At 39.6% G+C, this 27,329-nt stretch overlaps 1 protein-coding gene across 1 annotated transcript in view; it reads left to right on the top strand.

Moving 5' to 3' along the window:
• The window catches only part of LOC106569062 (T-cell receptor alpha chain constant), a 49,581-nt gene extending 45,344 nt beyond the window's left edge, over window positions 1-4,237 (top strand). The window contains exons 2-5 of the mRNA XM_082960854.1: window positions 2,937-3,119; window positions 3,262-3,306; window positions 3,428-3,535; window positions 3,725-4,237. Coding sequence (XP_082816980.1) covers window positions 2,937-3,119; window positions 3,262-3,306; window positions 3,428-3,534 — 335 coding nt within the window. The 3' untranslated portion in view covers window position 3,535; window positions 3,725-4,237. The remainder of the gene's footprint in view (window positions 1-2,936; window positions 3,120-3,261; window positions 3,307-3,427; window positions 3,536-3,724) is intronic.
• Window positions 4,238-27,329: the final 23,092 nt, after the last annotated feature.

Here is a 27,329-nt window from a genome sequence, read left to right as displayed (position 1 = left end):
TAAGAAACAATTTTTGTTTCTTTTTGACCACTTTAACATCTTAATTGTTACCCAGAAGTTATTTGATTTCGAGATAAAAACGGCTGCATTGGACCTTTAATTGATGTAACATAATTCTTCATTTGAAAAGCTCTGCATTTAATTGATTCATTATAGGTTCAATTAATAGTAAGATAGAAAATAAGATAAAGATCAAATGAGACTATTAGAGTATAATGACATTATTTGAAGTTAAGCACTATTGCGTACAGTTCATGAGTTCAAAAATGTAATTGTGAGTGAGAACAAAGCCTTTAAGTCTTTGATTGTGAACAGAAATATTCAAACCTTGAACGATTAATGAATCAATTAGTCAACAACTTCATCCGAATTTATGAGAATGTCAGAGCCCAGGAGTTCTTTCATGGGAAAAGCCATTTCATTCACATGTTAGAGGGGGGTTTATGTAATGGGGAAAAGTGTTGTGTGAATTCTGGATTTGACAAAGTAACCTTTGGGAGTGGAACAAAATTAATAATTGATTCAAGTAAGTCAATTTGCTAGTAATACTTTACTATTATTCAGTATTTCAAGATTTGGTATTTCAATAAAGGCAATTCCTTGTTGTGGGGTAAACAAAATATTGTTCGGTTGTTTCTGCAACTGGACATATCATTGTGTGAATAACAACTTCAACAAAATCATTTTTGGACGTGGAACAAAATGTGGTGTTCTGTCGAGTAAGTGCAATATCTATATAGTATTATGTAATACTATTTACATTTGTACTACATTGTTTAAACAATTCATATTTGATAGTTTATCAGAGACTATACAACATTGTAAGCAACACATTTCTATAACTCCATTAACAATTCAGCTATTCATGTAGGCCGCTTATCATTAACCAACATGCATCCGACTCAAATGAATTTTATCATGTTATTCATAGCCAATTAAAGATGTGTGAAACTAAACATGAAGTCTGAGCAGATCTAAACTTATTTTGACCGATACTAAATCAGTAATGTGAGAACCTCAGTGTTGAAATGCTAAATCTCTGACCTTTGCAAATTCTAAATTCTAAGAGGAAACTGTACATACAATCTAGTTTGTTTTTGTAATGAGGCCAATGTCTGTGTGACAAGTGGATTCAAAATATCATTTGGAAATGGCATCCAACTAATTGTGCATTCAAGTAAGTTTATAATGTGTCTACGATAGTAGTAGCAGCTGTAGATGTAGTAGTAGCAGCAATAAATATTATAGAAAATATATCTTAAAAATGATGTATTGGTAACTTGGTAACATTTTACATTTAACTTGCTACTATATCTGTGAAGTAGGGCTGTAGTACCTATAATGATTATTGGTAGACATTTACACCTCATCGTTATTATAAGAATTACAACACATATAATTACAAAGCACACCATTTTAACAAATTGGTTTCACCTTCCATACTATGTTTTGTTTTTGTATGAGAATAAGTTATTGTGTGAATGAGTATCAGAAGATCACATTTGGTTCAGGAACCAAACTTGTCATTATGACAAGTAAGTTTAAAATGCCAGATCTTATCCAATTTGTAAGCTATTAGCTTTAAGTAAAAAATATTTCTAAGAGAATGTCAAAATCTCAACATCATCTGAAAATGGTGTAACAGTAGATCACAGTACAGTACGTCAGAGAAACATTATAAACATATTGCACACTGGCTAAAATAAAAAATAAATATTGTCAATTGCAATCTTGCCACAACAAATAGTCATTACTTGAAATACTAAACTACTTCATATGTACATTCCTTGAATTTAACATATTTACATATAATTTAGAATTGATCCAAAATTGAATGTATATATTCATCTTTATTTAAATTATGCTACAGATTTAATTTGATGTAGCTAGCTAACGATAAATGGTATTACTCACAGCTAATGCACTGTGAGTGAGTGGAACAGGAATCAATAAACTTGTTTTTGGAACTGCGGTAAAGATCACTATTGAGGCCAGTAAGTACTATATTTGAAACATCCTATGTAAAATCTTACTCTTACGTGATTTAAATGATTCAGTATTATTACAAACAAAGTATTTCTGCTTAGATCACCAAAGGTTTGTAATGTCTGTCTGAATCCGAATTTCAAATCATGGGGCATGACTCGAATTTTCAGTGAAATCTCCCATTAATTCAATATCCTAGCTTTTGTGCGTGCATCTATAAGTTAAGATGCAGCCCCTAGTGGTCATATAGGAACAGATAAAGTGTAAAAACTGGAGATAGCTACCTTGACTGCCACTTCATAAAGAAACCTGACAACTAGGCCAGGAGTTAAAGACATAAACCTGACACTGACCTTGTTAAGGGTGTACAGTATATGTTTGATATAATTGATGTTCGGGGTATATAATTCTCCAACATGATTTGGTTATTTTCCCGTAAGAAATCTGTTACAGAAACGAAAACAGGTTTTTGTGAGTAGGTCCATGTCTGTGACAATCTTTGGGTAAGGGATTACACTTTTTCTTAAAAAACGAATGAAAATGATAATTTAGCGTACATTAGAACAGCCAGTGTGACAGCTAGCTTGATAACGGTCTCATTTTGGAGTGTAGTTCAGTTAAATGCGGAATCAGCATGTTCACAGCATAAAGCTAAAGTAGTTATTCTAAACATTCTTGAAATTGAGAGATAATGGTTTTGAGTTGTAGAATCGGAACTTGGTTGACTAGCCAACTACCACCAATTTGCCAATATCAGTGTCCATGTTGTATTTTTTGAAAAATTGTTATATCAGTTCATTTTTTAAATGATCAGACATAGTTAACCGATGTAACATCATTCTTTATTCGACATGCTTTGCATTGTCATGATGCCACTATTTTGAATCCAACCAAGGTATTAGAAATGGAGGCCCAAGTTCTTAATAAATGTTTATTTTAATGTTTTACAGGAGAGAAACATGAGCCATCCTACTACACGTTGAACTCAAGCAATACCACAGCTTGCCTGGCTACAGATTTCAGCGCACACAAGGCTAATTCGAACTCGGAAGTCTTCAACAATACAGAGGCCACCAGAGTGAAAGGGGACAGCTACTACAGCCAGGTTGCCCTCGAAAAGAATTGCACTAAAGGTAAGTTTCAGATGATGCCAAATCACAGCATATTACCGTATGTATGTGCACTCATTGTGAACATCACTTGTGTAGATTAATATGACGATTATAAATGTTGCCACTATGATATACTTAACTATTTATTTTCTCTATTTGCCAGAAGATGGTTCAGAGAAATGTGAAGCAAACTGGTATTTTGACACAGGTACATATCAGAGCATTTACTCTCTTCATTTGTGATATGATCAAACGTCTCCAAAAAATATCACCCTATTTGGCACTTGTTACTTATAACATATTGATCACTATGGTATTTCCATTTCTAGATGCAAAGATCAACTTCCTATCCCTGACCATTCTGGGCCTGAGAATTCTGTTCCTGAAGACCATCGTTTTCAACGTGCTGATGACTCTTCGACTGTGGATGAGTTAGAGTGAGTTTCTCTTTACAACTGAATCTGCAAGGCATAACATGGTTTTGTGACTGAATATTTTCATGGAAAGGTATATTGTGAACAAGACAATGCCTTGTTTTCCAAGACTGATATTTAGCATGACACTTACCTCTGAACATCTGTATGTGTATATCATGCACTAATTTTATTTTATTTACATATTTTCAGAAGATGTCTATCAGTCCCTCAAAGACAACACAAGAAATCCTTCCCAGAAGAACCTTTGAATTTAATTGTAATTACATTCTAACTGTAGGAAGTAGATTGCACTCATTGGAATCTCTTGATTGTCTGGAATGCCAAATACATCACTATCCTCCCAGACAGACTTTGGTTCAAATTAAGAATCCAACATTGATTTGCAGAAAATATGTCTGTTCAAGAATTTGTAAACATGTTCTTCAAGTCATAAATAAGATGTATTATAATTTGCTTATCTGTATATATATATTTTTTTTTTCTCCAACTGTTGTGACTTATGATAGTACATTAAAATGTCTTTGATTCTGCTCTCTTTGCTTGAAATATCATGAACCTCAATTTGTATTATTCTTTAGAGTAAAAATATATAGCTACATGTAACAGAAATATATAAGAAATTGTTCCTTATCGATATAAAAAACAGTCTGTAAAGTGTTTTGTTTTGATGAAAATATTAATTCAATAAATACATTTTATGAAGTTATTTGTTTTGTCTAAAGTTTGTAATGTATATTCAAAGTTGATTACATTTTTAGTTCTTATAGGTACTGTATTAGTTTTCACAAAAATCCTCCAAGTCATTTCCTTCATGCCTTCATTCCTTCATGATGAGTATACCTCATAATTCCTATTAATCAGGCAACACATGTCTGAATGTATTAGAGATACACCTAATGTACTAATCTAATATAAATGCTTTATAAATAAGCTTTTATTGCATATAACTTGTTACTCTAGTCTAGATGTTTATAAATGCAAGAATACCCATTTATTAACAGCACGTACACTACGTATTGATAGCGACAAATTTGTATATAATAAACAAGTTATATTACAATTATAGATTTATAATAACATTTTGATATTTTTATGAATCAAGTGGTTTTATTGTTGAATTTGTAGACGAAGAACTAAACCCCGAGTTGATTTGATCATTATACAGTATGTGCAGGGTTTCCAGGGTATACCAAAAAAGGCGGTATGAATGGAAAGTTAAACACATTGCTGGCAGCTGCCTCTGCTAAACCTGTAAGCTTCATAAATATATCCACAACCCAAATCCCCACCACCTGTTTTTCATTTAAATAAAACACGTACATTTCCTTTGTTTTGTTTTACATTGTCAAAGCACATTTCATTTTATTAGTCACATGCGCTGAATGCAACAGGTGTAGACCTTACAGTGGAATGCTTACTTACTAGCCCCTAACTAACAATGCAGTTTAAAAAAAAAAACGGATAAGAATAAGAAATAAAAGTAACAAGTAATTAAAGAACAGCAGTAAAATAAAAATAGCAAGACTATATACAGGGGGGTACCGGTACAGAGTCAATGTGCGGGGGCACCGGTTAGTTGAGGTAATATGTACATGTAGGTAGAGTTATTAAAGTGACTCTGCATAGATGATAACAACAAGAGTAGCAGCGGTGTAAAAAAGGGGGGTCAATGCAAATAGTCTGGGTAGCCATTTGATTAGATGTTCAGGAGTCTTATGGCTTAGGGGTAGAAGCTGTTTAAGAGCCTCTTGGACCTAGACCTGGCACTCCAGTACCACTTGCCGTGCGGAAGAGAACAGTCTATGACTAGGGTGGTTGGAGTCTTTGACAATTTTTAGGGTCTTCCTCTATATTGCCTGGTATAGAGGTCCTGGATGGCAGGAAGCTTGGCCCCAGTGATGTACTGGGCCATTTGCACTACCCTCTGTAGTGCCTTGCGGTCGGAGGCCGAGCAGTTGCAATACCAGGCAGTGATGCAACCAGTCAGGATGCTCTCGATAGTACAGCTGTAGAACCTTTTGAGGATCTGAGGACCCATGCCAAATATTTTCTGTCTCCTGATGGGGAATAGGTTTTGTCGTGCCCTCTTTACAACTGTCTTGGTGTGCTTGGACCATGTTGGTGATGTGGACAACTTGAAGCTCTCAACCTGCTCCACTGCAGCCCCGTCGATGAGAATGGAGGCGTGCTCGGTCCTCCTTTTCCTGTAGTCCATAATCATCTCACGTTGAGGGAGAGGTTGTTGTCCTGGCACCACATGGCCAGGTCTCTGACCTCCTCTCTATAGGCTGTCTAGTAGTTGTCGGTGATCAGGCCTACCACTGTTGTGTCAACGGCAAACTTAATGATCGTGTTGGAGTCGTGCCTGGCCGTGCAGTCATGAGTGAACAGGGAGTACAGGAGGGGACTGAGCACACACCCCTGAGTGGCCCCTGTGTTGAGGATCAGTGTGGCGGCTGTGTTGTTACCAACCCTTACCACCTGGGGGTGGCCCGTCAGGAAGTCAAGGATCCAGTTGCAGAGGGAGGTGTTTAGTCCCAGGGTCCTTAGCTTATTGATGAGCTTTGAGGGCACTATGGTGTTGAACGCTGAGCTGTAGTCAATGAATAGCATTCTCACATACAGTTGAAGTCGCAAGTTTACATACACCTTAGCCAAATACATTTAAACTCAGTTTTTCACAATTCCTGACATTTAATCCTAGTAAAAATTCCCTGTCTTAGGTCAGTTAGGATCATCACTTTCTTTTAAGAATGTGAAATGTCTGAATAATAGTAGAGAGAATTATTTATTTCAGCTTTTGTTTCTTTCATCACATTCCCATTGGGTCAGAAGTTCACATACACTCAATTCGTGTTTGGTAGCATTTCCTTTAAATTGTTTAACTTGGGTCAAACATTTCGGGTAGCCTTCCACAAGCTTCCCGCAGTAAGTTGGGTACATTTTGGCCCAATCCTCCTGACAGAGCTGGTGTAACTGAGTCAGGTTTGTAGGCCTCCTTGCTTGCACACGCTTTTTCAGTTCTTCCCACAAATTTTCTATAGGTTTGAGGTCAGGGGTTTGTGATGGCCACTCCAATACCTTGACTTTGTTGTCCTTAAGCCATTTTGCCACAACTTTGGAAGTATGCTTGGGGCCATTGTTCATTTGGAAGACCCATTTGTGACCAAGCTTTAACTTCCTGACTGATGTCTTGAGATGTTGCCTCAATATATCCACATAATTTTCCTTTCTCATGTTGCCATCTATTTTGTGAAGTGCACCAGTCCCTCCTGCAGCAAAGGACCCGTACAACATGATGCTGCCACCCTCGTGCTTCATGGTTGGGATGGTGTTCTTCGGCTTGCAAGCCTCCCCCTTTTTCCTCCAAACATAACGATGGTCATTATGGCCAAACAGTTCTATTTTTGTTTCATCAGACCAGAGGACACTTCCCCCCTTTGCTGTTGTTCTGGGATTGATTTGCACTTTTCGCACCAAAGTACGTTAATCTCTAGAAGACAGAATGCGTCGAACCAGACTTGTGGAGGTCCACAATGTTTTTTCTGAGGTCTTGTCTGATTTCTTTTGATTTTGCCATGATGTCAAGCAAAGAGGCACTGAGTTTGAAGGTAAGCTTTGAAATACATTCACAGGTACACCTCCAATTGACTCAAATGATGTCAATTAGCCTATCAGAAGCTTCTAAAGCCATGACATAATTTTCTGGAATTTTCCGAGCTATTTAAAGGCACAGTCAACTTAGTGTAAACTCTGACCCACTGAAATGGTGATAAAGTGATTATAAGTGAAATAATATGTCTGTAAATAAGTGGTGGAAAAATTACTTGTGTCATGCACAAAGTAGATGTCCTAACTGACTTGCCAAAACTATAGTTTGTTAACAAGAAATTTGTGGAGTGGTTGAAAAACGAGTTTTAATGACTCCAACATAAGTGTATGTAAACTTCCGACTTCAACTGTAGGTGTTCCTTTTGTCCAGGTGGGAAAGGGCAGTGTGGAGTGCAATAGACATTGTTTTTTTTTGATTAACCAGATAGTACACTGCAACATTTGAGTCTGTGTATGTAACTAATATGAGGACATATACTACTCTCTAGCCTGTTTGTATTTATTATGGATCCCCATTGGCAGCAGCTGCTCTTCCTGGGGTCCAGCAAAATTAAGACAGTTATATTCAATAAAAAAAAGATTTCACAGCACATTAAGTGTGTGCCCTCAGGCCACTACTACTACATATCAACAACACAAAATCCATTTGTACGTGTCTTCATAGTGCGTATGTTATCATGTTTTTGTGTATGTGTGTGCCTGTGTGTGTCTCTCTTCACAGTCCCGATGTTCCATAAGGTGTATTTGTATCTGTTTTTTAAATCAGATTTTACTGCTTGCATGAGTTACTTGATGTGGACTATAATTCCATGTAGTCATGGCTTTATATAGTACAGTACTGTGCACCTCCCATAGTATGTTCTGGACTTGGAGACTATGAAGAGACCTCTGGTGGAATGTTTTGTTGGCTATGCATGGGTGCCTGAGCTGTGTACTAGTAGTTTAAACAGACAGCTCGGTTGGTTCAACATGACAATACTTCTCACAAATACAAGTTGTACTAATATGCATGTCAATCTCTCCTGGCTCAAAGTAGAGGGGAGATTGATATGCATATTATTCATGTTAGCTCTCTGTGTACATTTAAGGGCCAGCCGTGCTGCCCTGTTCTGGGCCAATTATAATTTTCCTAAGTTCCTCTTTGTGGCACCTGACCGCACAACTGGACAGTAGTCCAGGTGCGACAAAACTAGGGCCTGTCGGACCTGCCTTGTTCCTGCCTTGTTGATAGCAGTGTTCGGAAATCAGAGCAGCACTTTATTATGGACAGACCTCTCCCGATTTTAGCTACTGTTGCATCAATATATTTTGACCATGACAGTTTACAATCCAAGGTTACACCAAGCAGTTTAGTCTCCTCAACTTGTTACATTTCCACATTATATTCTGCAAGATTTAGTTAAGGTTTAAGGTTTAGTGAATGATGTGTCCAAAATATAATGCTTTTAGTTTTTGAAATATACTGCTCAAAAAAATAAAGGGAACACTTAAACAACACATCCTAGATCTGAATGAAAGAAATAATCTTATTAAATACTTTTTTCTTTACATAGTTGAATGTGCTGACAACAAAATCACACAAAAATAATCAATGGAAATCCAATTTATCAACCCATGGAGGTCTGGATTTGGAGTCACACTCAAAATTAAAGTGGAAAACCACACTACAGGCTGATCCAACTTTGATGTAATGTCCTTAAAACAAGTCAAAATGAGGCTCAGTAGTGTGTGTGGCCTCCACGTGCCTGTATGACCTCCCTACAACGCCTGGGCATGCTCCTGATGAGGTGGCGGATGGTCTCCTGAGGGATCTCCTCCCAGACCTGGACTAAAGCATCCGCCAACTCCTGGACAGTCTGTGGTGCAACGTGGCGTTGGTGGATGGAGCGGGACATGATGTCCCAGATGTGCTCAATTGGATTCAGGTCTGGGGAACGGACGGGCCAGTCCATAGCATCAATGCCTTCCTCTTGCAGGAACTGCTGACACACTCCAGCCACATGAGGCCTAGCATTGTCTTGCATTAGGAGGAACCCAGGGCCAACCGCACCAGCATATGGTCTCACAAGGGGTCTGAGGATCTCATCTCGGTACCTAATGGCAGTCAGGCTACCTCTGGCGAGCACATGGAGGGCTGTGCTCCATGTGCAAGAAATGCCACCCCACACCATGACTGACCCACCACCAAACCGGTCATGCTGGAGGATGTTGCAGGCAGCAGAACGTTCTTCACGGCGTCTCCAGACTCTGTCACGTCTGTCACGTGCTCAGTGTGAACCTGCTTTCATCTGTGAAGAGCACAGGGTGCCAGTGGCGAATTTGCCAATCTTGGTGTTCTCTGGCAAATGCCAAACGTCCTGCACGGTGTTGGGCTGTAAGCACAACCCCCACCTGTGGACGTCGGGCCCTCATACCACCCTCATGGAGTCTGTTTCTGACCGTTTGAGCAGACACATGCACATTTGTGGCCTGCTGGAGGTCATTTTGCAGGGCTCTGGCAGTGCTCCTCCTGCTCCTCCTTGCACAAAGGTGGAGGTAGCGGTCCTGCGGTCCTGGAGGTAGTTGCCCTCCTACGGCCTCCTCCACGTCTCCTGATGTACTGGCCTGTCTCCTGGTAGCGCCTCCATGCTCTGGACACTACGCTGACAGACACAGCAAACCTTCTTGCCACAGCTCACATACATGTGCCATCCTGGATGAGCTGCACTACCTGAGCCACTTGTGTGGGTTGTAGACTCCGTCTCATGCTACCACTAGAGTGAAAGCACCGGCAGCATTCAAAAGTGACCAAAACATCAGCCAGGAAGCATAGGAACTGAGAAGTGGTCTGTGGTCACCACCTGCAGAGCCACTCCTTTATTGGGGGTGTCTTGCTAATTGCCTATAATTTCCACCTGTTGTCTATTCCATTTGCACAACAGCATGTGAAATGTATTGTCAATCAGTGTTGCTTCCTAAGTGGACAGTTTGATTTCACAGAAGTGTGATTGACTTGGAGTTACGTTGTGTTGTTTAAGTGTTCCCTTTATTTTTTTGAGCAGTGTATTTAGGACAAACTTATTTCTTGCCACCCATTCTGAAACTGACTGCAGCTCTTTGTTAAATGTTGCAGTTATTTCACTTGCTGTGGTAGCTGACATGTATAGTGTTGAGTCATAAGCATATATAGACACAGGCTTTACTCAGAGCCAGTGGCAGGTCATTAGTAAAGATTTAAAAAAAATAAAGGTGCCTAGATTGCTGCCCTGGGGAATGCCTGACTCTACCTGGATTATGTTGCAGAGGCTTCCATTAAAGAACACCCTTTGTGATTTCATAATTCATAAATCAAAGCCCTCTGTAACATACTTGCATACAGAATTACCAGTGTTTTGCAATTTTGCTTCCAGAATTATCTTCAGCATTATTCATACTGTAGTTCAGTATACATTGCCTTGCATAAGTATTCAGAGCCCTTAGATTTCTTCCCATTTTATTGTGTTACAAATGTGTGATTAAAATTAATTGTATTGTAATTTTTTTGCCAACAATATACACAAAATACTCTGTAATGTCAATGTACAAGACACATTCTAGTATAGTCTTTGCATAAGTATTCAGTTCCCTGAGTCAATACATGTTAGAAACACCTTTGGCATAGATTACAGTTTCGAGTCTTTAAGAGTTTTGCACTCCTAGACTGTGCAATATTTGCCCATTGTTCTTTAAAAAATGTCATGCTCTGTCAAGATGTTGGGGATCATGGCTAAACAGCTATTTTCAAGTCTTTCCATAGATTTTTAAACATATTTAAGACAATACTGTAACTTGGGCACTCAGAAACGTTCACTTTCTTCTTGGTACGCAACTCCATTGTAGATTTGGCCTGGTGTTAGGTGAATTCACCTTATTGTCCTGCTGAAAGGTGAATTCCTTTCCCAGTCTCTGGTCTAAAGCAGACTGAAGCAGGTTTTCCTCTAGGATTTGCCCTGTCAAGCATACCCCTACCATGATTCAGCTACCACCATGCTTGGAAATGAGGAGGCTGTTATTCATGTGTTGGATTTGCCCCAAACATACGGCTTTGCATTTAGGCCCAAAATGTTATTCCTTTGCTGTATTTTTTGTATTTTTTGTTGCAGTATTACTTTAGAATATTTATATTCTGTATATTGTATTCTTCTTTCACTCTGACACTTAAGTCATTATTTTGGAGTCACTACAACATTGTTTTCTACCATCACAGCCATTGAACTCTGTAGCCGTTTGAAATCACCATTAGCCTCATGGTAACAGTCCTGAGTAGTTTCCTTCCTGTCCTGCAGTTCAGTTCAGCATGACGACTGTATCTTTGATCTTTGATGTGGTTTAACACGTAATCCACAGCATAATTATTATCTTGACCATGCTTAAAGATATTTTCAATGTCCGATTTGTTATTGTTACCCATCTACCAATCACTGCCCTTCTTCAGGAGGCTTTCAAAAAGCTCCCTGGTTTGTGTAGTTGAATCTGTCCTTGAAATTCAGTAATTTACTAAGGGACCTTACAGATGTTGTGTGTATGGGGTACAGAGGAAGGGTTAATCATTCAACAATCATGTCAACCCCTATTATTTCACACAAAGTGAGTCCATGTAACTTACAGTTTTATGTGTTTTGTTTGTCCCACACACAAAGAAGAAAGTGGAAAAAGCCTTCATTTTAAATTCAAACTGTTATACCTGTTTGTGGAACTTTGTGTGGGTGGCTGCCTAGAATCAAGTACATGCGATCTACAGTAAATATATTAATCTCAATCATTCATCACTCAGTCATAAGTCTAAAGCAAAACATGTGCTGAGGGCAATTAAACTGTCTGATATTCCACTGCATATACTAAAATACTAAGGTAACTTTATTAATAACCCATTATAAATGCTTTAGAAATAAAATGACCTGCTTATAATGCTCAAATGTTGTCATGTTTATACAGTAGATATTTATGAATTCAAGAAATCCCATTTCATAATTGCATATATAGTGTACATATTTTATGAATAATAGTAGTAATACATTGTACTCAACGTTTATTAAGGACAGTTACGTTATACAGTTCCATCAGTCAAGTTGTTTTAATGTTAAGTTTGTAGACACCCAATTTCTGCACAGCACTAAGAACTAAACCCCAAGTTGATTTAATCATTATATGTGTCAGGTTTTCCAGGGTATACCAAGAAGGCTGTATGAATGGAAAGTTAAACACATGGCTGGCAGCTGCCTCTGCTAAACCTGTGAGCTCCATAAATATATCCACAACCCACATCCACACCACCTGTTTTCCATCCAAATAAAACCACTTACATTTCCTTTGTTTTGTTTTACATTGTCACCCTGTATTGTTTTAATTGGTTACTCAGCTAGTACACTGTAACATTTGAGTCTGTGTATTTAACTTATATGAGGATATTTATCGTCTATAGACTATTAAGATTTCATAATTAAAGCCCTATGTAACATGCTTGCATAATGAATTATCTGAGTTTTACAATTTTGCTTCCAGCATTATCTTCAGGATAATTCCTACTGTAGTTCAATATATGTGCCATAAATCTTCTAAATGAAAGCATATTGAATAGTTTTGAGTAAAAGCAGTTCAGATGAATTCCCTCATCCCATGGCCTCCACTTTACCGACTGGGCTGTGTATCCAGTGGCAATAGTTTACTTTTACGTATCTTAAGACATAAGCTTTTGCTCTTGATTCAAAATATATTTTATTTCTGCAATTTCTTTAATCCGTTTAAGCATCTATTTAATATTCCACAGCGCACTGTAAGTACTGATTGATTGATTGATTTGGCAATAATGCTCTTAGTACAACTGAGGGGATAAGACAAATTTCACTTGTTTCCAACGTGGTCCCCGATGGAATGCACACAATACAGACAAAACACAAGAAAACAACAGTAATCCCTACAGTACAAAACAGCCAAGTAGCCCTTATGGGAAATGGACGCGAATGCATTGAAGGTAAGAATCTGATGTGCATATCACTACCGCAATGCCAAATCACAGTACATTTCAGTATGTGCACTGTGTTTACTAATATGAAAATTATGAGTGTCGCAGCTAACCATACAACACACTTAACTATTTATTTTCTCTATTTGCCAGGAGGTGGTTCAGAGAACCTCAAGACCATCATTTTCAACGTGCTGATGACTTTATCTGTGAATAAGTTAGAGTGACTTCATAGTTGTATAGATTCCCTTTACAACTGAATCTGCAAGGCAGAACATGGTTTGTGACTGTTCAGAATATTGTCATTGCAAGGTATATTGTGAACAAGACAATGCCTTGTTTTCCAAGACAGATATTTAACATGACACTTACCTCTGTAGATGTGTATTTGTATATCATGCATTTATATGTTAGTTTTATTTATATATTTTCAGAAAATGCCCATCAGTCCTTCAAAGACAACACAATAAATTATTTCCAGAAGAACTACTGATTTGACAATTGACCAGTTCCCATCATGCTTTGCCAGAGTAAAAAACTATATTCGTGGATTGTAAATACTGGAGCCAGTTGCATTGTAATTACATTCTAGAGGTCTGAAGCACTTTAAGTTTTATTCATAAGAATTTGTTAAATCTTTGGACTGCCAACTAAATCACTGTCCTCACAGACACAGATTGGTGGAAACAAAGAATTCGAATAATTTAAAAAATATTCATGAAATAAATTAATTAAATGGAATATTTTTTCTCTTGAAGTCTTCAAATCTTACTCAAGTCTATCTGCTCCCACACACAAAGAAGAAAGTGGTAAAAGCCTTCATTTTAAATTCAAACTGTTATACCTGTTTGTGGAACTTTGTGTGGGTGGCTGCCTAGAATCAAGTACATGCGATCTACAGTAAATATATTAATCTCAATCATTCATCACTCAGTCATAAGTCTAAAGCAAAATATGTGCTGAGGGCAATTAAACTGTCTGAGACATGCTTATGTACTAAAATACTAATGTATAAATGCTTTAGAAATAAAAATACATGCTTATAATGCTCAAATGTTGTCATGTTTATACAGTAGATATTTATGAATTTAAGAAATCCCATTTCATAATAGCATATATAGTGTACATACTTTATGAATAATAGTAGTAATACATTGTACTCAACGTTTATTAAGGACAGTTACGTTATACAGTTCCATCAGTCAAGTTGTTTTAATGTTAAGTTTGTAGACACCCAATTTCTGCACAGCACTAAGAACTAAACCCCAAGTTGATTTAATCATTATATGTGTCATGTTTTCCAGGGTATACCAAGAAGGCTATATGAATGGAAAGTTAAACACATGGCTGGCAGCTGCCTCTGCTAAACCTGTGAGCTCCATAAATATATCCACAACCCACATCCACACCACCTGTTTTCCATCCAAATAAAACCACTTACATTTCCTTTGTTTTGTTTTACATTGTCACCCTGTATTGTTTTAATTGGTTACTCAGCTAGTACACTGTAACATTTGAGTCTGTGTATTTAACTTATATGAGGATATTTATCGTCTATAGACTATTAAGATTTCATAATTAAAGCCCTATGTAACATGCTTGCATAATGAATTATCTGAGTTTTACAATTTTGCTTCCAGCATTATCTTCAGGATAATTCCTACTGTAGTTCAATATATGTGCCATAAATCTTCTAAATGAAAGCATATTGAATAGTTTTGAGTAGAAGCAGTTCAGATGAATTCCCTCATCCCATGGCCTCCACTTTACCGACTGGGCTGTGTATCCAGTGGCAATAGTTTACTTTTACGTATCTTAAGACATAAGCTTTTGCTCATGCTTTTTATTCAAAGTATGTTTAATTCCTGACATTACTTTAATCCATTTAATAATCTATTTAATGTTCCACTGCACACTGTAACTACTACTTGATTGATTGATTGATTGATTGATTGATTGATTGATTTGGGAATAATATAGGGATAACACAAAACTCACTTTTCTCCAACTTGGTCCCCGATGGATTACGCACAAAACAGACAAAAAACCCAAAAAAACAACAGTAATCCCTATAGTACAAAACAGCATCATACACCATAGAATAACTAAAAAAGAAAAGATTCAGTCAACCTATCCTACTCTCATTATTTGTCCTCCTGGACTCTAAAAGCATTATACATCAATAAATCTATGTCTTTATCAATAAAACTATAATACTAAGATGGCCTCAGGGCCAGACCTCTGCCTGTACCTTTCTCTTGTACCAGAGGCATAAATGCCTGTCATTGACACTAAGTGATACTCAACTTTCTCCAAAGAGCTCTGACCTGTCCTGGGACAATTTAATAGGCAGTGGGAAGCTATTCATTTACGTTTACGTCTTATCCAGAGCGACTTACAGGAGCAATTAGGTTTAAGTGCCTTGCTCAAGGGCACGTCAACAGATTTCTCACCTAGTCGGCTCAGGGATTCAAACCAGTGACCTTTCGGTTACTGCCCCAAAGCTCTTAACTGCTAAGCTACCTGCCACCTACTCCACAACAGAACACCAGTGTAGAAGAACAAGTTCTTTGCCGCACTATTTACCCTTGGCACCTTACAGCTGTGCATGCTGGCTCTTGTGTTATGGACAAGAGTATGAACCATAGCTATCTGTGAGCCTAAGTAGTCAGGAGCAGTACCACTAAGATTATTATACTTAAGCAATAAGGCCCAAGGGGGTCTTATTACGTCGTGCATAAGAACAGCCCTTAGCCGTGGTATATTGGCCTTATATCGGAAACCCCTGAGGTGCCTTAATGTTATTGTAAACTGGTTACCAACGTAATTAGAACAGTAAAAATACATGTTTTGTCATACCCATGGTATACTGTCTGATATACCACATCTGTCAGACTGTCAGCATTCAGGGCTTGAACCACCCAGTTTATATGGTTACGCTTCAGCTGTTCCACCCTGAGCTGTATGGCAACAGACCCACTGCTAAGAATTCATTTCCTCCAATGTGTGTTCTGGAGGGTACATTTAGCAGATACCTAATGACGTTGTTTTGCACAACCTGCATCTTATTCTTTCATTTTGTCGTCAGCCCACTGTACCACGCAGATCAGGCATAGTCAAAGTGACACTGTATCTTTGTTGTCAGTTTTTTGTATTTTGATGTAAAACTGATTTGTTCTGCGGTAGAGAAATGGGAGTTTACTGGCACTCTTGGATATAACTCCAGCAGCAATGGACTCACCCGTGAGTGACAGATCTAATGTATGCCTAGATATGTGACAGACGCTTTGGAAACAATTGAATTTCTATCACAGGTCACCATTATCTTATCTACCTTCTGCAGTCTCTGTTTAATGCCGAACAGTATGGATTCAGTTTTGCCTAAAGGTAATGACAGCTTGTTGTCTGTAAGCCACTCCTTCACTGACTCCAACTCCCTACCAAGTATCTCTTCAATCTGGTTGGTATCCTTCCCGGACACCAGCAACACAGAGTCATCAGCATGTAGTAGTATTTTGAGTTTTACTGCTGCTGGCATGTCATTAACATAAATAAGAAACAAAAGAGGCCCAAGTAATCTCCTTAGCCTCTAATAGGGTCCCATCAACATCCCAGACCTGGGATCTCCTTGTAAGGTACGACCTAAACCACTTCACAGCGGTTTTGTTTAGTCCCATACACAGTTTAAACATCAGTAAGGCATGGTCTACGGTGTCAAATGCTTTGTGAAGGTCAAGCATTACCATGCAAGTATAATGTCCTTTCTCATTTTCCAATCTGATGTGATAAAAGAGATGAGTAAGGCATGTGTCTGTAGAATTGGCTGCACTGAACCCTGACTGGTATTCATACAGTAGGTTATGCTGAATGAGATACACCTCAACCTGATCATAAAGAACCTTTCAAAGACATTGGATATTGTGGTCAGAATTGAGACAGGCCTGTAGTTCCCTACCTCAGACCTACCATTCTTCTTGGTTTATAGATAGGTTTACAATGTGGGTAATGGTTTTGTAGGTCACACCTGAACTATCCTTCAAGAATCTGGCTGGGATCTGATCCAGGCCAGTTGACTTGTTTGCACACAATGAGAACATGATTTTGTTACCTTCTCCTTACCTTCTCCTCTGATAATTTACAAATGTTGTACAGTAGGTAGTTAAGAAACCAGTGAGGCAGCAATGGTTGTACATTTTTTTATTAAAATGCCCAACTGTTTTCAGTTGTTCAAAGCAGATTCCATTGTCTGTATCTAGACCATTAAAACAGGATTTTGTTTTACATCTTCCTGATGAGTCCAGATCTTGAAGAACTTTCCACAGTTTTTAGGGGTGCTGTACATTTTCATTGAGAGCATCCACATAATACTGGGACTTTGCATTCTGAATCTTATGGCTAGCTTGATTTATACTGTAAACATATATTTCATAGTCTGCCTGCAGATTTGACTTCTTTAACCACGCCTCTTCTGTTAAGATTACAAAATAGTCTCTATTGTGAACTTGTCGTTGAAATTGTGCAAGCCTCAACAGGAACTGTAGAACAATAAAAGTTATTACTATTCATTATTATTATAACAGTTTCCTGTATTGGTGCTTTGTTTGGCCATGTGTACTCTGTAGCACTGCAATTACACTGTAAATGCTGTGCTAACCTATGAATTAACCTACACACACTGACCCATCAACTTAGTTTTGCACCAACAAAGCTATTATGCAACTGTATCGTTCTTTGCAAATTCAAATTGTATTGATGAAAACACTTTAATGAGCCAAGAGCATTCATAATCTGGTGAACATCATAACTGTTCTAACGTTAAACACTGGTAAACTATGGAGGCAGATTTCATTTTCTGAAACCACTAAGTTGTTTAGTCTCTGTGCTGATTTACAGCTCAAAGTGGGTAGGTGGGGTGGAATAACATTGGGGTTGAGTTTTGCATGATTATTTCCACGGGATGTGGTCTCAGTATAGAGCTGTGTGAAATGGGCTGATGCTGGCTGACTGCGTCAGAGGCGTATGTGGTTGTTTCACCTCAAGCAGTGCCTGTGACAGGATGTGTGTGTGGGCGTTGACAGAAAACGAGGGCAAGCATGCTTTGCAACGCATCGAGAAGAGTGTGTGCATAAGGTCTGCAACAGTGGTCAAGGAAGTATCAGCATGAGAAAAGAGATCACACCCTCAATTATACAAACACATGCTTGCTTTGATGTATTTTATTGTCAATATATAATAAGTCATGTTAGTAACATTGAGACATGAAGACACCACAGAAAAACATAGACAAAGACACAAAAAGATGAACATATGATAAGACCTTTCAAAACACTAAGTTAGATGTTGCATACATCTCCTGTACATATATTATATGCACAATATTCTTGCTTGATTTCAGGGTCCAGCAATTCTGGAACCAGAATGGAAATCACAAAGGGTTATGGTTCCGGTTAGTGTTGATCCGGGGTGTGGACACGAAGATAGGATTAGGGTTAGGTTGAGGGTTAGGTTTAGTGTTGATCCGGGGTGTGGACATTGGGTTAGGGTTATGGCTAGGGTTAGGGTTGAGCCGGGGTGTGGACATGAAGCTTGGGTTAGCCCTGGCCTATATTATATATTGTTGTACACAATTTAGTAATGAATACAGTTGACTCTTCCTGCATGCACTTTGGAAAACCAGTCTGTTCATATAAAATAAATGCAAATTGTTAGCACAAGAAGCACAAATAAAATATGCAATTGTGACCTAAAAGGGTTAAAACATAATGAATGTATATTCTGTTTGGTGGTGAAATTATACTACACAGACACCTGTAAAGTGTTGGCATGGCGCATGCGTCATTTAAAGGAATGGGAGCAAATTGATGAGTCTCTACTGACACCTATTGACTCTAACTAGGAACTTACCCTTGAAAATACAAGCAATGTCAAGGTTTCGCTAGAAACCTTGAGGCAGAATGTTGAACACTAGATGGAACTATTGTATCATTATTATACATAGAAAAACCTTGTCACTGGACTTCATAACTGTGGAGGGCAGTCTATTGGAGGAGGACAGACAAAGATGATCTGTCATATAACTGATCAGGAGGCATAGAGAACATCTCGGTGGTTGTGGCTGAATAGTGAGAAGCAGTGGACGAGCCACCTGCCACACTTGGGCTTGATCAACCCATCCTTCAGAAGGGGTAGTGGGCAGCACATGTAGGATAAGTAGTACCTCACCTGAAGATCAGCCAGGAGCTGCAGAAATGGCTCTTTGTGGGTAAATATTTAGGAAATACCTAGCTACTTACACTTGCTTGCCTTATTTAAATGTTGAGGAAGTTATGAGAATGACAAAGGTGAATTATCATTCTATTGTCTATTTTTTGCATAAATAACTAATTGTCAATTACACACTATTGTATGCTGTGCACATTTCAATTTATGGAACACTAAATCCTCACAGAAATTATGAAATATTACAACATGACAATGTGTGAAATGTAATTAGTTTTCATATCTTGTGACCTGGACCAAAATGTAGCAGTCTCTGTCTAAAATCACTCTTGTTATCCATTTAGCACTCCTATAGTAGTTTTGTTGCACATAGGCTACTTGCAACTATTGTATGATAGCTGTTTGTAGTATGTGTAATTCATTCAAACATGTATTAGACTTGCAAACAAATTTAAACTCATTGGGCTTTAACCACCCCTCTTCCATTAGGTTACACTATAGTCTCCATTGTGAAATTGTCTTTGCAATTGTGAAAGCCTCAAAAAGGGACTGTAGAACTATAAAAGTTATGACTATTTATTATTATGATTATTTAAACAGTAGCCTGTATTGGTGCTTTATTTGGCATTATATGTGTAGTCTGTAACACTGTAATTAGCCAGTACTTGCTGTGCTAACATGTTAACCTACAAACACGGACCCATCAACTTTGCTTTACACCACCAACGCTATTATAAATATGCAACTGTATCATTCTTTGCAAATGTAAATTGTATTGATGAAAACACCTTAATGAGCCAAGAGCATTCATAACCTAGTGAACATCATAACCATTCTAATGTTAAACACTGCTAAACTATGGAGGCAGATTTCATGAATATATTTGCTTTATTTATACATTTTCAGGTGTACATCAACCCTTCAAAGACAACAGTTGTCCTTTCCAGAATAACTATTCATTTGACTATTCTCTAAATACATCACTGTCCTGCCAGACAGGCATATTCATGTAGAGGAGTTAACAGACAGACATTGGTACAATTTCAGAATCCAACATTGATTTGCAGAAGATATATCTGTTGAAGGATTTGTAAACATGTTTATCACTGTATTCTTCAAATCATGAAGAAAATGTATAATAATTGGAACAGTTTATTTCCAAAATGCTATATCTCCAAATGTTTCAGATTTCTGTTTTCATCAGAAATGATTGCTTATGGGTACCTTTATGTGTGTGAAAAATATGTTCTCAGATATTTTATTTATAGATTTTAGATGTGTATGAAAATGTGATGTTTTGCCAAATGCTATATATCCATTGTTGAGCTGGAATGGAATTTTCATATCCTGTATATTTGACTGTGATATGTGGTGTCTCACCTAGCCATCTTAAGACTTCCTTGAAGGCGCTCTGGATAAGAGCATATGTTAATGATTAAAATATAAAATATAAATGTTTTACAAACTCTCATATTACTATATATTTTTTTAAATGTTTTCAAAATAAAAGTCTTCATAAAATATATAACCAATAATTCTTTATATGGAGTCATTTGTTTTACCTCAAATCCTCAAGGTATATTAAAATGTGCTACTTTTTTTGGTTCATATAGCTGCTCTATCAGTTTTCATTTCTTTCATGTCTTCATTCCTTCACAATGAGTATACCTCATTGTTCCCAACAATCAGGCAACAAATGTCTGAATTTTAGGCGCACCTTATGTACTAATCTAACTTTCATTACTAAGCCTTTATAAATGCTTTATAAATAAACTTAATAATGCTTATAATTTGTAATGCTTTACATTTTATGAATGCCAATTTATTCACAGAATCTTCACTACTTATTTACACTTGATTCATGTTATATTATAAACATATAGGCTATAAAACAACTATACACTGAGTGTTCAAAACATTAGGAACACCTGCTCTTTCCATGACGTAGCCTGACCAGGTGAATCCAGGTGAAAGCTATGATCCCTTATTCATGCCACCTGCTAAATCCATTTCAATCAGTGTAGATGAAGGGGAGAAGCCAGGTTAAAGAATGATTTTTAAGCCTTGAGACAAGTGAGACATGGATTGTGTATGAGGGTGAATGGGCAAGACAAAATATTTATGTGACTTTGAATTGGGTATGGTAGAAGGTGCCAGGCAAGAACTGAAACACTGCTGGGTTTTTCACATGGAACAGTTTCCTGTGTGTATCAAGAATGGCCCACCACCCAAAGGACAACTTGACCAAACTGTGGAAAGCATTGGAATCAACATGGATCAGCATCCCTGTCGAACACTTTCGACACCTTGTAGAGTCCATGCCCCGATGAATTGAGGCTGTTCTAAGGGCAAAAGGGGGTGCAACTCAATATTAGGAAGGTGTTCTTAATGTTCTTGTACACTCAGTGTAGAGTTAAAAGAAAATTATATTTTTATAAATACATGTTTTTCAATGTTGAGTTTGTAGACTGCACAACACTAACAACTAACCCCTAAGTTGATTTAATCATGATACAGAGCCTTCAGAAAGTATTCATACCACTCAACGTTTTCCCCATTTTGTTGTGTTACAGCCTGAATTTAAAATGGATTACGTTTTGTTGTTTTGTCACTGGCCTATCAACAATACCTCATAATGTCAAAGTGGAATGATGTTAAAAAAATGAAATAAAATACAAATCTAATTAAAAACAAATTAAAAGCTGAAATGTCTTGAGTCAATAAGCATTAAACACCTTTGTTGTGACAAGCCTGAATAAGTTCAGGAGTAGAAATTTGCTTAACAAGTCACATAATAAGTTGCATGGACTCACTCTGTGTGCAATAAGAGTGGTTAACATGATTTTTGAATGACTACCTCATCGCTGATCTGTAAGGTCCCTCAGTTGAGCAGATTCAACCACAAAAACCAGGGAGGTTTTCCAATGCCTTGTAAAGAAGGGCACCTATTGGTAGATGAAAAATTAAAGCAGACATTGAATATCCCTTTGAGCATGGTGAAGTTATTAATGACACTTTGGATGGTGTATCAATAACCCGAGTCACTACAAAGGTACAGGCGTCCTTCCTAATCCAGTTGCCGGAGAGGAAGGAAACCGCTAAGGGATTTTACCATGAGGCCAATGGTGACTTTAAAACAGTCACTGTGTTTAATTGCTGTGATAGGAGAAAACTGAGGATGGATCAACAACATTGTAGTTACTCAACAATACCAACAGAGTGAAAAGAAGAAAGCCTGTACAGAATACATGCATGCTGTTTGCAACCAGGTACTAAAGTAATACTGCAAAAAAATGGAAAAGCAACTCACCTTGTCCTGAATATAAAGTGTTATGTTTGGGGCAAATCCAATACAACATATTACTGAGTACAACTCTCCATATTTTCAAGCATAGTTGTGGCTGCATCGTTGTCACGGTTGTCATCTGGAAAGGACCAAAACGCAGCGGGTTGTATACTCATCTTCTTTTAATAGGCGAAAGAAGGAAAACCGTACAAACACGTATACAAAAATAACAACAATGATGAATGACGAAAAGACAGTCTTGTCATGCATAGACAGCTAAACAAGAAACAACCTCCCACAAATTACAAACACACCCTAATATATAGGACACTCAATCAAAGGCAACTAGACAACACCTGCCTTCAATTGAGAGTCCACACCCCAATTAACTAAACATAGAAACAGACTAACTAGAAAGAACATAGAAATAGACTAACATAGAGCAGTGACCAAAAAACCCCGGAATACATAAATCAACTACCCTCTACATAATACACACACCCCGAACCACATAAACAAAATACCCTCTGCCACGTCCTGACCAAACTACAATAACAAATAACCCTTATACTGGTCAGGACGTGACAATCGTGTTATGTGTATGCTTGTAATCATTAAGGACTGGGGAGTTTTTCAGGATTAGAAAGAAACGGAATGGAGCTAAGCACAGGCAAAATCCTAGAGGAAAACCTGATTCAGTCTGCTTTCTACCAGACACTGGGAGATTAATTTACATTTCAGCAGGACAATAACCTACAACACAAAAAGTCAGTGAATGTTCCTGAGTGGCCGTGTTACAGTTGTCAATTAAATCTGCTTGAAAATCTATGGCAAGACTTGAAAATAGTTGCCTAGCAATGATCAACAACCAATTTGACAGAGCTTGAAGAATTTAAAAAATAATAATGGGCTAATATTGTACAATCCTGGTGTGCAAAGCTCTTAGAGAGCCATAAGGCTGTAACACAACACAATGTGGAATAAGTCAAGGTGTATGAATACTTTTGAAGGCACTGTATGTGTCAGGCTTTCCAGGGAATACCAATAAGGCTGTATGAATGGAAAGTTAAACACATGGCTGGCAGCTGCCTCTGTTAAGCCTGTGAGCGCCATAAATAAACCCACAACCCACATCCACACCACCTGTTTTCCATTGAAATAAAACCACTTGATTTTCCTTTTCTTTGTTTTGTTTTACTGTGTCATCCTGTATTGCAGGGATCATCAATTAGATTCAGCCGCAGGCCAATTTTCTCTTGAGCGGATGGTCGAGGGCCTGGAACATACTTACTAATAATTTGTAGACTGCAAATTGACCGCAAGAATCCCAAACAGATATAATGTTTGAATAAAACATAATAATTTCAATCCTTGCTTACATTAGTATAGAATCATGTCTCTCTATTATGCGTGGGAATACTTGGGAACAGATTTCATCAATTAAAATCACTTGTAGCTGATTTCCTTTTTTTTCTTTTTCTTTTATGTCCAACTTTTAAAAAGGATAAAATAAATGAAAAAACCTGAAAACTTGGGGGGCCAAGTAAAACCACCTGCGGGCCGAATTTGGCTTGCAGGCCGCCAGCTGGGGAACCCTGCTATATTGTTTTAATTGATTATCTAGCTACTGCATTATGATGTAACTTTCTGTGAATGTAACTTATATGGGAAAATGTTTACCTGTCTCTTGACTATTATGAATTCCTTATTCATCAATCATAGCCCTCTGTAAAATGCTAGCATTTCTTGAATTTTGCAACTTTGCTTCCAGCATTATCTTTAGCTGTCACACCCTGATCTGTTTCACCTGTCTTTGTGCTTGTCTCCACCCCCCTCCAGGTGTCACCCATCTTCCCCATTATCCCCAGTGTATTTATACCTGTGTTCTCTGTTTGTCTGTTGCCAGTTTGTTTTGTTCATCAAGCCTACCAGCGTTTTTCCCCTTGCTCCTGTCTGTTTCTAGTTCTTGTTTTCTAGTTTTCCCGGTTTTGGCCATTCTGCATGCCCTGACCCTGAGCATGCCTGCCGTTCTGTCCCTTGTCACACCACACTAGATTATTAACCTCTGCTTGCCCTGACCCAGAGACTGCCTGCCGTTCTGTACCTTTTTGGACTCTGATCTGGATTACTGACCTCTGCATGTCCTTGACCTGTCGCTTTGCCTGCCCCCTGTTCTAGTAATACACTTTTGTTACTTCGACACTGTCTGCATCTGGGTCTTCCCTAAAACGTGACAGTACGAACTGGCCATTCTGCCACGCTCATTGCCTGAAGTCAGCGCAGCCTACCTGGGGGCTCAGAAGTTGCCCCAGATCTCTCTGCAATTCCCGCGGAGTATCAGGACGTCTGGGAGGTGTCAAGTAAGGCCCGTACCACTTCACTTCTGCCGCACCGACCCTATGACTGCGGGATTGACCTTCTCCCAGGCACCACTCCGCCCCGGGGACGACTGTACTCTGTCGGGTCTGGAGACCAAGGCTATGGAAACCTACATTGAGGACTCCCTAGCTGCAGGGTTCATCCGTCCTTCTGCCTCCCCTGCCAGCACAGGGTTCTTCTTGTGGAGAAGGACAAAAACCCTATGCCCATGCAACGACTACCGGGGCCTCATCGACATCATGGTGAAGAACCGCTATCCACTACCACTCATCTCCTTGGCCTTCAAGCCGCTCCAGGGGGCCACCGTGTTCTCCAAGCTGGACCTACGGAATGCCTACCACCTGGTGCGGATACGGGAGGGGGATGAGTGGAAGACTGCCTTCAACATGGCCATGGTCACTATGAGTATCTGGTCATGCCATTTGGCCTTACCAACACCCCCGCTGTGTTCCCGGCTCTGGTCAATGATGTTCTCCATGACATGTTGAACCGGTTCATCTTCCTCGAACCTCAACGACATCCTTGTCTTCTCCCGCTCCGCCCAAGAACACATGCTCCACATCCAATGTCTCCTGGAGAACCAGTGATTTAAAAAAGCAGAGAAGTGCAAATTCCATCGCTCCACCATCCCCTTCCTGGGTTACATCATCGCTGCAGGGAGTGTGCAGATGGATGCCGGGAAGGTGAGAGTGGTGGTGGATTGGCCCCAGCCTACGTCCAGGGTGCATCTGCAACATTTCCTGGGTTTCGCCAACATTTATCACCACTTTATCCGGGGTTACAGCACCCTGGTTTGCCCCCTGTCTGCACTTACCTCTCCCAAGGTTCCGTTCACGTGGTCCCCAGCTGCTGACCGGGCATTCCGGGATATCTTACACCATTTCACCACAGCTCTCATCTTGGTTCATCCTGACCCATCCCGCCAGTTCGTGGTGGAGGCCGATGCTTCAGATGTCGGAGTGGGGGCTGTCCTGTCCCAGCGTTCTGCCCTGGAACTCAAGTTACATCCCTGCGCCTTCTTCTCCCATCGCCTCAACGCCATGGAGAGGAACTACGATGTGGGAAATCATGAGCTTCTTGTAGTGAAGATGGCGTTGGAGGAGTGGATGCACTGGTTCGAGGGGGCGGAACATCCGTTCATTGTGTGGACCGACCACAAGAACCCGAGACCATCCTTCCCACCTCGTGCCTGGCGACGACACTCAGCTGGGGAATAGGGAAACAGGTTCGTGAAGCGCAGCGTTACCAGCCAAACGCCGGGGGGGCCAGATAACTGGATGTTTGTTCCTGACGCAGACTGCTCCTCAGTCCTGGAGTGGGTCCATTCCTCCAGGCTTGCCACCCGGGCTCCCGTCTGACCCTGGCCTTTGTGCGACAATAATTTGGTGGCCTACCATGGTTCCTGACGTCTCCGCGTTCCTCATCGCATGCACAATCTGTGTGCAGAACAAGACTCCTCGGCAAGCTCCGGCTGGTCTCCTTCAATCTCTGCCTGTTCCTCACTGTCCCTGGTCTCACATATTCCTAGACTTTGTCACGGGTCTCCCCCCTGTCTAATGGCAACACCGCCATCCTGGCTGTAGTGGACCGGTTTTCCAAAGCAGCCCACATCATTCCTCTCCCCAAGCTACCCCCTGCCAAAGAAACAGCCCAGCTCATGGTGCAGCACATCTTCCGGATCCATGGACTCCCACTGGACATGGTCTCACGACTCTTCGCTGCCTGGTCTCCGCCAACACCACCACCTTGAGCCAGCTACTAGTGTGGGTTGAATACGCCCGCAACACCCTTCCTTGCTCTGCCACAGGTCTCTCGCCCTTTGAGTGTTCCTTGGGTTATCAGCCCCCGTTCTTCCCTGAGCAGATGTTTGTCCGCTGCTGTCGTCGTACCTGGAAGAGAGCCCGGTTGGCCCTTCTCAAGACCACCTCCAGGTATCGATCTCTGGCAGAAGGGATGGCTGTCCACTCGGGATCTGCCCCTCCGGGTGGAGTCCGCAAAGTTTCTGCTCAGTTTATCGACCCTTTCCCCATCGTCAAGGTCATTAGCCCCTCTGCTGTTTGTCTTCTGTTGGCCCGTACCCTCCGTATACATTCCACTTTTCATGTGTCTAGAATCAAACCCATGTCTTATAGCCCTTTGTCTCCTGTTTCCAGGCCCACCCCTCTCCTCTGTCTCATCGACAGCCAACCTGTGTACATGTTGAGACGTCTCATGAAGGTTCGACCTCGGGGCAGGGGATTCCAGTACCTGGTTGACTGGGAGGGTTATGGCTCGGAGAAGAGGTGCTGGGTCCCCGCTAGGGACATCCTGGACCCAGG

Source organism: Salmo salar, chromosome 14 (assembly GCF_965601325.2).
Source record: "Salmo salar chromosome 14, fSalSal1, whole genome shotgun sequence".
NCBI lineage: Eukaryota > Metazoa > Chordata > Actinopteri > Salmoniformes > Salmonidae > Salmo > Salmo salar.
The sequence above is the reverse complement of the archived record's forward strand: the minus strand, read 5'-3'. Positions and strand labels throughout refer to the sequence as shown.